Source organism: Monodon monoceros, unplaced genomic scaffold (genome assembly GCF_005190385.1).
Source record: "Monodon monoceros isolate NGI ecotype Baffin Bay Population unplaced genomic scaffold, NGI_Narwhal_1 Super_Scaffold_8, whole genome shotgun sequence".
Taxonomy (NCBI): domain Eukaryota; kingdom Metazoa; phylum Chordata; class Mammalia; order Artiodactyla; family Monodontidae; genus Monodon; species Monodon monoceros.
In genome coordinates this window covers 67,610,333-67,623,686 of record NW_021703785.1, presented here as the reverse complement: position 1 = coordinate 67,623,686, position 13,354 = coordinate 67,610,333, and the positions used below count along the sequence as shown (strand labels likewise).

General features: G+C 45.5%; 1 protein-coding gene across 1 annotated transcript in view; it reads left to right on the top strand.

Moving 5' to 3' along the window:
* LOC114888094 overlaps positions 1–13,354 on the top strand; it is a 57,289-nt gene that overhangs the window by 12,550 nt on the left and 31,385 nt on the right. Inside the window, 7 exon segments of the mRNA XM_029209963.1 lie at positions 1,699–1,833; positions 2,912–3,014; positions 7,347–7,453; positions 7,901–7,980; positions 9,286–9,340; positions 10,061–10,106; positions 11,400–11,459. Of these exon segments, the coding sequence (XP_029065796.1) occupies positions 1,699–1,833; positions 2,912–3,014; positions 7,347–7,453; positions 7,901–7,980; positions 9,286–9,340; positions 10,061–10,106; positions 11,400–11,459 (586 nt within the window).

Here is a 13,354-nt window from a genome sequence, read left to right as displayed (position 1 = left end):
CCACTATGGAGGATGGTATAGAGACTCCTCACAAAAACTAAGACTAGAACTACTATATGACACAGCTATTTCACTTCTAGGTATTTATCCAAAAATCATGAAAAAATTAATTCAAAGAGATATATGCACCCCTATGTTCATTGCAGCATTATTTACAATAGCCAAGACGTGGAAACAACGTGTCCATTGATGAATGGATAAAGAAGATGACACACACACACACACACACACACACGGAATACCACTCTGCCATAAAAAATAACAAAATCCTGCCACTTTTAATAACATGCATGGATGCAGAGGGTGTTATGCTAAGTGAAATGAGTCAGGTGGAGAAAGACGAATACCATATGATTCCACTCATATGTGGAATCTAAAAAAAAACAAACAAAAACAAAATAAAACAAAAGCAAACCCATAGACACAGAGAACAGGTTAGTGGTTACCAGAGGGGAAGGAGGTTGGGAGGTGGGTGAAATGCACAAAGGGTCAACTGCATGGTGATGGATGGCAGTTAGGCTTGTGCTGGAGATCACTCTGTAGTGTACACAGATGTCAAATTGTAATACTATATACCTGAAACTTATATAATGAAAAGGGGGGAGAAATTATTGGTTATTGAAACCAGATCCTAGGACAGACGGACTCATGGGCAGCTGAGCTCACAGATGGCACTGCTGTTCCCATGCTGTATGCCTGCACTTTGCATTTCTGCTCCTCGGTTCACATTGGTCTCATCAACACCTACTGCTGAATGGCTTTCTCCTTCCAAATGGCCAGGACCCGTCCAAGCCCACAGCCTGAACTCACATCCCAACTCTACTCTTCCTAGCAGCTCCAGCCAGAAAAACCTAAAGGAAGGACACAGACTGACCAGGCTCAGATCCTTTGTCCAGGTCTTACAGTCAGAGAAGCAGTTCTCTTCACAGAAGATAGGAGTGTGCTGGAGAGACAGTAGCTACATCTGGGATGCTTACTTTATTGTAGCTGTTTTTATTTGGGGGACATCACTATGAAGAGCTTCTCCCTACCTTTTCCTTTCACTGACCTTGTCAGGGTCCCTCCATAGCATCCCAACTGAGATCACTCTTCCCAGGCTCCAGAATTCCCTCTGTCCTCCCCTCATCAAAACCCTCTTTCTCTCAGTAATGTTAGCTCATGAACCGAGAAGAAATTAACATGTAAATGGATTCCCATTGTGGTACAAGTGACTGATAAGAAGGATGTGTGTTACCTTTCTACCAGTAGGAAATTGTCCTAGAAGCCCCACGGTCTGAGGGACACACAGGGGCACTGCCAGGCCATCATTACAGCCAGGCCTGGAGGCAGGCTCCTCACTCAAGATGCCAAAGCAGCCAGCTGAAAACCGGGAACGTCAGTCAATCAAACTTCTCTTTGTTCTACGTGATATCACCGTGTAGGACAAACAGCCCGTTGGATTCACTTTCTTTCTTTCTTTTTTTTGGACCCAAGTATCTGAAATTCCACCTCATGGAAAAAACAGCCGCATTTCTAGCGCCAGCACTTAGGTGCCAGATACCGTCTGCCGATCCCCGCTCTGTCACTCGGGAGCCCGTGATCTTGACCAAGTGAGCCGACCCTCCTCAGCCTCCTGCTGTTTCCTCATCTGTGAAGTGGGCAGACTGTGGTCCCGAAAGTTCTAATCGTCCTCATGCCAAGTCCTGTTCTTCCTTGAAGAGGATTCGCCCACACCAAGAATCTTCTGGCACTCAGTCTGAGGTTTCAGAGCCCCCAGATGTCTACTAGTGGCCCAGGCTTATGGCTGACCGTCGCAGGGCACTACAGAGAGCGAAGCCTGGCCACCAACATTCGGTTAGTCGGTGCCTACTGCATGCCAGCCTCCTCCAGACATTCTACATCCTTTCTCACACTTCCTCTTCACAAAATTTCTATAAAGGATTCCATCTTACAGATGAGGAAATGAGTTCGAAGGACTTGGGTGGCTTCACTCCAAGGGCTGTCCGTTCTGTGTGCTGACCTCCCAGACGTGGCTCAGGGGACAAAGCCCAAGGGCACAGGTGGGTCCTTTGCACCTGGGTGCTCATAGGAGGCATGCTGCAGGGCCCCCCGGGACCTGGCCTGGCCTCATCCCTGCTGTGAGGGAGAAGCGCTGCCATTCAGGCTTGAGCACTGCCATTCAGAATGGGATGATATGGTCTGTGTTTGTTGGGGGGAAGATAGACATTAATAGGGAAGAAGGTCCACTCTGCAATCTCACGAAATCACACTCCTCCTACCCCAACAAGGAGACGTGGTGTCAGTTTTCACGGTTAGTGGCCACTCTTCATTGCACGCCCATTATGTTACGTGAGGCTCTGTGCTAAGGACATTACATCAGCCCTCCCTATCCATGGGTTCTGCGTCAGCACATCCAACCAACCATGGATGGAAAACAAAAATACTTTTGATTCCAGAAGTTTCCAAAAAGCTGAAGTTGAATTTGCCACATACCGGCAACTATATACATAGCATTTAAATTGTAGTGGATATTATAAGTAATCTGGAGATGTATATGAAAGGATGTGCATAGGTTATATGCAAATACTATGCCATTTTATATGAGGGACTTGAGCATCCGTGGATTTTGGTATTCCAGGGGTTCCTCAAACCAATCCCCCATAGATATGGAGGTACCACTGTCTATATGTTTTCTCATCTAATCCTCAAAACAATGCTTTAAAGTAGATACCATTATCCCCATTTAACAGATAAGAAAATTACAGTTTTGAGCAGCTAAGTGACTTGCCCAAGGTCACAGACCCATCATTTGAACTCAAGACTACCCTCTTAACCATTCTTTAATAAAGCAATCAATGCCTCATCCTGGGTATGCGTGTCACATACTCAGTTTGGGTTTTCATTCTCTCTCTCTCTGTTTTTCACAAGCAAGGTCTCCCCTCGAGCCTCACCCAGTGGTTTCCCACAAAGAGCCCATGGTGTGCTGCCAGTACAGCCCCACCTTCAGGCAGGTGGTCAGCTACTCGGAAGCATCTGTAAGTGTCAAATCTTGGTCTCTTTAGCAATGATGTATTTGCAAGTGTGGTCCCACTGTCTTCACCTCGGTGGGGAGCAGAGTGTTCTGGGGACCTTCTGTCCCTGGAAGTAGAGAATGGGTGGTTCAGTTCTACTTTGCTGATCACCTAGTAGTGTTCGGACACTCTCATGTGAACGCCACATGGAAGAGCTCACGGATTCTGAGGGGGCTGGTGGTGTGAGTAATTTGGAAGGACCGTCTGGTCCTGTGGAAAGGTATTATTTCAAGGCGATTTTCTTGTGTGGTGTAGGATGATCAATTCAACGACCCTAATCCACTGTAACTCTAATCCAGGAAGGAGGGTTCAGAGCATGCCACGTCCACTTCCCTCTCACCGGGGCTCGTGAGGACCATGCTGGCCCCAGCCTAGAGGACCAGCACAGTGTCTAGTCCACAGGAGGGACCATAATCAGTAATCATTGCCCCTTGAATAAGGAACTAGAGCAGGGAAACACGCACATCCCATAACTCATGTTCTCCTGTCCTTGTGGTAACGGGAGGGCACATCCCAAATACACCCACGATGCTGAAAAGTTCCGAAAGCTTCTAATATTCAGTTCAGTTACTTCCTGCATCAGTGGCCTAGGTTCCAGCATCGCAAGTGAGTGTCCTGGGCCATGTGGCCGCGCCCTCTTTCCTTTTTCCTGCCAGAGCCTGACACACCCTGTCTTTAGGATTTACAGCATCGGGGACATCACAGCCCAGACACGTCCTCTTCACGTGCACACTTACTTGAGCTGCACTCCCAGTGACGCTTGACTGTCTTTGCATCTGTTCTTGTCTAGCTTCTGCTCCAGAAATTAGCGGTCACCCATGGTTAAATACCAAAAGAAGTAGATCAAAAATTTTTTATGATGACTCAGTCTCAATTCATCTCAAAGAAGGCGGGTTCCTGCATAGTTTGGGTTCAAACTTGTAAAGAAGCATCTATCCTCCAAATTTATCAGAGTCATCTCTGAGTCCAAGGAAGCCAACCTCTTCACCTACTCAGCATCCTGCACATTCCTGCCCCTGGCTCTGTGCAACCTTTTCTCATCTCCACCCCAGAATTTCCTGCTTCCTCCTCTTTTCTTTTTTTTTTTTTTTTTTTACATCTTTATTGGAGTATAATTGCTTTACAATGGTGTGTTAGTTTCTGCTTTATAACAAAGTGAATCAGTTATACATATACATATGTTCCCATATCTCTTCCCTCTTGCATCTCCCTCCCTCCCACCCTCCATATCCCACCCCTCTAGGTGGTCACAAAGCACGGAGCTGATCTCCCTGTGCTATGCGGCTGCTTCCCACTAGCTATCTATTTTCTGTTTGGTAGTGTATATATGTCCATGCCACTCTCTCGCTTTGTCACAGCTTACCCTTCCCCCTCCCCATTCCTCCTCTTTTCTTACACACACCTGAGCAATCCTTCAAGGTCAAACTCAAGTCCTCTCTCTGCCAGGAAACACTTGCCTTCACTGCCCTGACTCATGCAGGCACCTCCCACTTCCTGATGACTCACAGTTAGTGCCTCCCATGGCTGCTGGGGTGTGTTCTCACCTGCCCTGCTCTGTTTCACCTGTGTGAGCCTCGCCTCTAAACAATTTCTGCAGGCACTTGAGAGCAGGGATCAGAGCATCTATGTTTCCCTCTTCTTTCCTTCTTGATCTCTCAAAACCGTTCTTATTCTTTAAGGCACAACTCAGATACCAGCTCCTCTAAGAAAGCATGCTAGATCCCCTCCCACACCCAGGCAGAATGAATGGCTCCGTTAGCATCTGGGCTCCTAATTCCATGGTAACACAGTCTGTCTCCCTCAATAGCATTATTTTGATATGCACGTCTCCCCCAGCAGTGGGTGGTAGGTAGGTGTTGAACTGAGATATAAACACCCTCACAGCTATTATACTGTATTAGGCACATGCTGGTAATAAACTCTCCAATACTTACTGAATTAAATTATTGATTTGAGTGTTCGCTCACCTTGCAGATCTGTTGCTGTGTGAAATCTCTGGATCATCATCATGCCGATCGTCACAATTCATGACATCCAAACCACATTACACTTGATATTTGTGGAGGAGAGAATATAGTCCAAGATCTTGATGAAGCCTGAATTTACGAAAACCACTATACCACACTGTGTTCATTCAGTTGTATAAGCAGAGTGCTAGGGACCACCGACCTTGCCTCTGAAAATCCTTGTAAACTGTAAAATGAAAATTAATAAATGCTCAATTAAATGTTTACAGCACATTACTTATGAGCTGCAACTTAACACATACATAGCTATACGTAATACCAAAGTTTATAAGAATAACAATTTTTTTATCAACTGAGCTTAAAACTGTATTCTTTAAATTATTTTAAAATTTGCTAGCAAAATTCTATTATATTTAATGGGGGACATGGTTGCATTTTAATACATTTAAATGGATGGGATCTCCAAAAGGAAGAACAACATGGGGCAGTGAAATTCTTTTCTTTTTTTTTTTTAATATTTATTTATTTATTTATTTGGCTCCGCTGGGTCTTAGTTTTGGCATGTGGGATCTAGTTCCCTAACCAGGGATAGAACCCGGGCCCCCTGCATTGGGAGCACGGAGTCTTAACCACTGGACCACCAGGGAAGTCCCTGGGACAGTGAAATTCTTAAAGGAGTCCTGCTATGGCATGAAATTCCCTCCACAAAGTATAAGTGAGGTAGGTATACCTGAAAAGTATACATAGCACCTTTAGACTTTTCTTGATTCTGTAAATAGAACCCTAAAGTCATTTTCAGAGAGATTTCCCTTGCTCACTTCAGTCTTCAATCTTTTCACTTCCATTACCAGCAGTAGCAAGTGGCTTTCTTGGGGGAAAAAAAAAAAAAAAAAAAGCTGTGTTTAATCACACAGCAGCAAGGCAGGTCCTCCCTCGGGTGTTGATCCTTTGTTGTCTGCCCAGCTCATGCTCTGTCTGCTCATTCGTCCACGCCATCAGGTACTTAAACCAATTCTGGATCTCAACCATATCACAGATCACTGCATGTTATGGAACTTTGGGATATTTGCAAAGATTGAAACCACTAAAGTAAAGTAAAGTAAAGATTAAAACCAATAAAGTAACACTAAGGGTTTATTGAAATATTCAGAAGAACAGATGAATGCCCCTGAGCTGTACACACCCCTGGGAACGCTGGCCTTATAGAAGGACAGAGGAAAGGAAGCAAAGTGTACCCTACAGTCAACAACAGTGCTGTCTGGTTTTTGGCTTGGAGACCCAGAAGTTTCTCTAATGTCAATGGGGCAGCCTTTTTTACAAAGTGGCAGGCTAGAAGGACCGTTCAATAGTCCTGAGAAAGAGTGCTGTCCTCAAGCGTTTCTCCTCTGACACTGTCACTGCCTCTGGGTGCAGGATCCAGAAAGTCTGCCCCAGAGGACGTCCTTCCTGGGGGGGTCGGGGGGCACCTACCCCAACCAGCCATGACAGATGCTGCTCACGTCCCTTTAAAGATGATTCTCATTCAAAAGCTGCTCAAAGGTTGGAGCTAAAAGAAAGTAACTACAAGACTGGAACAAGTTGGACTGAGTGCAGTCTTAAAGCTGAGGGTTTAAATAGCCTCCCCAGAAAATGGGTCATCTATCCATTCAGCTTTGCTTTGATGGTGAATAAATTTTGCTGCTCAAAATTCAATCCACACCTATCTTCTCTGAGTCTAGGTGGCCAGGAGATTTTCATCCAATATTTCTAAATTTTCTAATCTTCTCAGAGAGTGCTATAGACTAAATTGTGTTCCCCCCAAATTCATGTGTTGAAGTCCTAACGCCCAGTACCTCAGAATGTGTCTGTATTTGGAGATGGAGTCTTTAAAGAGGTCATCAGCTTAAAATGAAGCTGTTAGGGTGGGCCCTAATCCAGTCTGACTGGTCTTCTTATAGCCAGAGGAAACGTAGACACATAAAGAGATGCTGGGTTGCACAGGCACAGAGGAAAGAGCTTGTGAGGACATGGTGAGAAGGCGGCCATCCGCAAGCCAAGGAGAGACGCCTCAGAAGAGACCAAACCCTGCTGGCAACTTGATCGTGGACTTCCAGCCTCCAGAACTGTGAGAAAATAAATGTCTGTTGTTTGAGCTCCCCAGTCTATGGTATTTTCTTATTGCAGCCCTAGCTAATGAATACACTCTGGTAAACAAATTGTATTGAAAGTACAGAAACTTTTGGGGTAAACTTTCATCTTTCATATCTATGACACTAGACCTCTAAATGCAAATTCTCTTTAATTTGATGGCCAGTGTCTCCAGGCTACTTTTTCCAACTTCCTGATACAGGTGGTGAAAGTATGGGACTTTGAAACAGGAATACTGTTGTCCGATTTTATTGAGGCTCATGACAATGCTGGAATCCGTTGTCTGACCTTTGACTCCAGTGGAAGAGGGTATGTGCCTTCTCCAGAATCTTTTTTTTTTAATTTTATTTATTTATTTATTTTATTTATTTATTTTTGGCTGCATTGGGTCTTCGTTGCTGCGCGCGGGCTTCCTCTAGTTGTGGCGAGCGAGGGCTTCTCCTCGTTGTGGTGTGCGGGCTTCTCATTGTGGTGGCTTCTCTTGTTGCAGAGCATGGGCTCTAGGTGTGCGGGCTTCAGTAGTTGTGGCACATGGGCTTCAGTAGTTGTGGCACGCGGGCTCAGTAGTTGTGGCGCACGGGCTTAGTTGCTCTGCGGCACGTGGGATCTTCTCCGATCAGGGCTCGAACCCGTGTCCCCTGCATTGGCAGGCGGATTCTTAACCACTGTGCCACCATGGAAGTCCCGCCAGAATCTTTTACCGTTAGGCAGGGTGACCCCTGACTTGCAGTCGTGACGGGGGTCTCTGTTTCCTAGTCTAGTTACTGGGGGAAGAGATGGCTGTCTGAAAATATGGAGCTACAACAACGGACCTTGTCTTCACACCTTGAAACATGGTGAGTCACCTCCTACCAAAGGTCCCCATAAAATAATGATGCAAGAACAGGCATTTGTAGTAAGTGTAGAAGAAACCAAATGAGACAAAATCTAGGATGCATGTAACAATCCTACATCCTTTTTCTCTGGCATTTCATTGCCAGTGACTCTAAACTTCTATGTAGGAAGGACATACATTATATACATGTTTGTTCTCCCATCTATAGCCCATGCATTTGTTCCCTCACTGCCTGGTATAGGCCTCATTTCTTAAAAGAATTTAGCTTTTTAAAACATTTTAAAAATCACATAAATCAAACATCACAAAGTCTAGATGAACTAAAAGCTACTCTCTTTTGTGTGTCATTGTGATTTTTTTCAAGGCTGCTTATTCCATTTGTTCATGTGCTGTGTCTGTTCTTGGTAAAATTTACGCAGTTCTGGCCTGTGAAATTATGGAGAAGATCAGAGGCAAACTTTCTTCAACTATCAGTACAAATGAAGTCCAAGTAAATAAGATAAAAATTACTCAGAGTAGGTGGGCTTCCCTGGTGGCACGGTGGTTGGGAGTCTGCCTGCCAATGCAGGGGACACGGGTTCGAGCCCTGGTGTGGGAGGATCTCCCATGCCGCGGAGCAACTAGGCCCGTGTGCCACAACTACTGAGCCTGCGCGTCTGGAGCCTGTGCTCCGCAACAGGAGAGGCCACGATAGTGAGAGGGCCGCGCATGGCGATGAAGAGTGGCCCCCGCTTGCCACAACTAGAGACGGCCCTCGCGCAGAAACGAAGACCCAACACAGCCAAAAATAAATAAATAAAATAATGAATACATAACTACTTAAAAAAAAATTACTCAGAGTAGGGACTTCCCTGGTGGTCCACTGGTTAAGACTCCGTGCTTCCACTGCAGGGGGCACGGGTTGGATCCCTGGTCTGGTAACTAAGATCCCGCACGCCTCACGGCTCTGCCAAAAAAAAATTACGCAGAGTAATGAGTGTGTGATTCCTAGTTCTGCCTTTGACCTCATGCATTCTTTTGCTCATTCACTCAGTCAGTAAGGGCCAGGAACTGTGCAGGGTCCTGTCAGGAAGAAGGTGAGCCTCTTCCCATTGCTGAGCGAGGGCTTCATCAGCCTTTTAGGGCAGTGAGAGTGGCATCAGCTGTGTTTTGATGGCTTGAAAGACACCTAACTGTGGTCTGAAAACTAAAAAGTAAGTGCTGAAGTTTCCCCAGTCATCAGTTGGGTTAAGTCAATATATGTAAACTGACTCAAGAACTAATAAAGAAAAATGCTTACTCTAAGTTGATAATATTATCTTTCTAGATGAAAAGCAAAGTGAAGTCTGTGATTATACCTACTTGGAGGTAAGCCAAAATAAGTGAGTTCTAGTCAGCTTGAATATGAGGGTCATCTTGGATATTTAGTGGGACATATTTTTTGATACAAACTTTGTCCTGGAGGAGGACACCAAGATAGTAAAGGGAATTTTCCGGAAGCAAATGTGTCAAAGAATTCCCCAAACTGTGGTTGCTCCCTGATGGTAATTTAGGCAACTAGGCTCTTCCAGAATATTGGAAACAATTCTCTGCACATTTTGATAATGGTTTAGAGGTAGAGATAGGAAACAGTGTATCTCTCCACCAAATGCTTTATTAAGGAATAAATCACAAGCTAGGGTAGTTAAATTCAGCAGCCATAAGTCAAAGAATAAAAATCCAATAAATTCTCTCCTGAACATTAAAATGTTAAAAACAATCCTTGATCAATTTCTGTCTGTGCCCTTGCCTCCGTGGTTCAGCCATGCTCTCGGAATCAAATAATCCTCCGGAAGGCAAGCTGCTCTGGAGCAGACCATGAAAACAAACCAGGGTATCCTGTTTCTGTTCCCTAATCCTTTAAGAACCAGTTAAAAAACTGAGCCTAGTTTATCAAATCACATTTTATCTTGCTCTTCCTAAAAAACAGAAGCAGTGATTTTCTTGTTCTCTTCATTTATCACACCGACACAGCAAAATGAGGCCACAGTACTGATTCTATGCAAAAATTAAACAGACGATAAGCTAAAGTATCAAAATGTAATAGTCTGTTATTGTTCTAGGTGTATCATAGCTGTTGGATGGGATAGAAGAATAAATGTGTACTTTGTAAGTGAAATGTACAAAATTATGATATTTCAAAACCCTGCTTCAGACTGACATGCTTCTCCCCACCCCCATGCCCTGTTGATTCTTTTCTCACTAAAAACAGATTTTGGAGAAATTCTTTATACCTCTATCTGGTATAAGCTAACCAATGATATGGGCAAAAGAGTTTCCTCCTTCCCTCTCTCCCCCTTTCCCCCCATCTTTCTCTCCTCCCTCCCTTTAAAAAACCTTTTTAGTATTTCTGTTTCAGTTTTTTAAATTCTTTTCTATGGGAAGAAGTGTAATGACTCTGTACCCAATTCCGACACATGGAGGTTTTTCCCACACCAACAAGCAATTCTCCGACACCAGCTGGTACCCTACAATTCCACTCAATTCTGACTCTATCTACCTGGAGAGAGCATCAGATTCCACGGGGTCAGGGTTCAGTCCTACAAGACACAAGACTCCTGCCCTCCTCCCCTCTGCCCTGCCCTGCAGACACCATTTGCAAGTCCTGTCCAACTGGCTATAGACCAGGGGTTCCAACAACACCCTCCTTGGGTTATATTAATTTTCTAGAGCATCTCACAGAACTTAGAGAAATATTTCACTTACTGGATTTTCCTCCCACCTTGTCTTTATGCCGTAGTCCCTCTCTAAATGGGAAGAGGAGATGAAATGCCATCCATAAGCATCTCTGTGGAAAAAAAAAATCTTTTTTTACGGCTTAGAGATGGGAAAAGGGATTAAGAGACAGGGGAAGATGAAAATGCTGACTACAACTACGTTTTAAATCTACCTGTGGCATATTATGTCCCCTGCTTGCTCTGCTGGGTGGTCCTGGATTTCCAAAGCCTTTAAACATTGTAAGTTCTTTATTCATTTGAAAGTATGCTGTATGTCAGAGCCTAAGCCTAGCATCCTCAGATGATTTGAGACATGACTGCCTGAGAGGTCTTGGCATTGAATTTGTCCTTTGGTATTACAGGTTCCTGGGCTGATGGCTTTTGTTTTAGCTCATGCATCAGCTATGGGTCTTATTACAGAGGCGAAACTATGCAGACCATCCGAGAAGAGCTTGTCAGTTGGCATATGATTTGCTGAAATGCAATCACCCAAACGTCAGGAGTGGATTGCTTTTTATTCCCACTGGCACTAGGGGAATTTGCTTTGACATTTCAAAAATCTACATCACCGATGGGGTGAGGGGTAGGGCTGTAAAACGTGCGAACGCCTCTCTCTGAAATTGTGAGTGTGTTGGCAGCTCATTTTACTGCTTGTACAACATCTCCTGTTTGGCTTTGTATACAGCACACACCTTGTGACTTTCATCACTTCCGGAAGCCATAGCCACACTGGCAGGATGACTTGGTGAGCCCCGGTCCACTGTCCGACTCTCCACCCAAACAGTGACACTTGATGGGGATGTCCTTCACTCCTGGGGCTCACCCCTAGTCTTCTGGGCCTGCCTAGGGTGGTCACAGCATCTCAAGAGCCTCTGCTGTGGGGGGATTCATGATTGGGGTCCAGGTAGAGTAAGGAGCACTGAGCTCCAGGCAGCTGCCTCTGCTCCAGGAAGAGTGATGGCCTTTGTTCAGGCTGGGGCAGGAGGCCCAGGAGGAAATCCACACAGTTCTCCTTGAGCTCAGCCTGGAGCCCTGTAGTGCAGGAATGGCAGCCCAGGATGTGACGCGTGTGACTTTCTTCAAAGAAGCATCCACTTCCTGCTTCTGCTTGGCATGCAAAACTGTATGTATTCACTCTGCCATCCTTGAGTGGCCAGGGAACCTAGCAGATGACATTCCTGCTGCCCTGTGGCTTGTTAGGGGCTCATAACCAGGGGACTTCTTGCGATTCTTATTAGCCTCCAACTTTCTACAGCTTCCCAGGGTTGAATGATCTCCCTCAAAACTGTCTGGATGTCAAGCCATGAAGACAAGCAGTAAGAAAGGAAGGTCATTGTGCACAACCATTTCCCACCACCCAACCGTACCTTATGCCTCTGTAAACATTCCAAAAGCCACAAGTCACTAGAATACAAACTCAATGAAGACAGGCCTTGTCTGTTTTCTCCACTGTATTCCCGGGATGTAGCTCAGGGCCTGGTTTATAGTAGCTGCCCAACTAATATGCTTCCATTAGTGACGAGCAAAGTGGTCATCACACGATCCCTGCCTTCATGGAGTTTGCAGATGAGTGACTGTTTTTTCGGGTTTTTTTGTTTTTTTGCGGTACGCGGGCCTCTCACTGTTGTGGCCTCTCCCCTTGCGGAGCACAGGCTCTGGACGCGCAGGCTCAGCGGCCATGGCTCACGGGCCCAGCCGCTCCGCGGCATGTGGGATCCTCCCGGACTGGGGCACGAACCCGTGTCCCCTGCATCGGCAGGCGGACTGTCAACCACTGCGCCACCAGGGAAGCACTGGATGAGTGATTGTTGAGTGAAAGAACAGAATTTGCAGAAAATGTCCCCAGGAAAGCCATGGCCATTGCAAGGGCAGAAGTCATGCAAGAGTCAGTGAAGTGTTAGTTCATTCAAATGTTTTTTCAGTCACTTATCAATTCTTTCAACCCCCTATTTATCAAGCACGGACATAGTGCCATCCTTAGTGGGTAGGCACAGAAAATACAAACATGAAAGAATGTGATTCCCGGCCCAGAATCTCACAGACTGGCAAGGAGGTAAACTAAGGAAGTAATCACCATACGATGCCACAGATGATATAATAATGTATTAGTTAATGTAATAATGTTTTAATAATAATATAAAATGCTGGAGAAACCCCAAGGTGGGAACTACTAACTTTTGCTCTAACACTGTACAGGATATTAAAAGATTACTACGATTTTTCTGGGAGGCCAAGGTAGGGAAAGGCAGTCTAGATGAGGGGAAAGGAGGAGAGCGTGAACCAAGTCTGGATGTCCTGAGAAGCATGTTGTTTGGAAGGACTATGAATATTTTGAGGGGCTGGAGGACCAGGTACAGGAGGGAAGTGAGCTTGGAAAGCTAATCAGAACCTGAAAGCCGTGCCAAGGCACGTAAACTTCATTCCGCAGGCAGTGGGACCAGGGAAGGAGAAGCCCAGACACAAGCGCTCACAGATTTCAGAAGGAGGCAAGATTTGGAGACAGACGATCGTGGGGAGGAGAGGGCCACTGACTTGCTCTTTTCCAACTGTCCTACCCCCCCGTCTTCCCAGCCGCTTTCAAGCAGAAGGGGCTTCTTAGGTGACCACGGGATAGGTCCTCAAGGGACTCTCTGTGGGAAG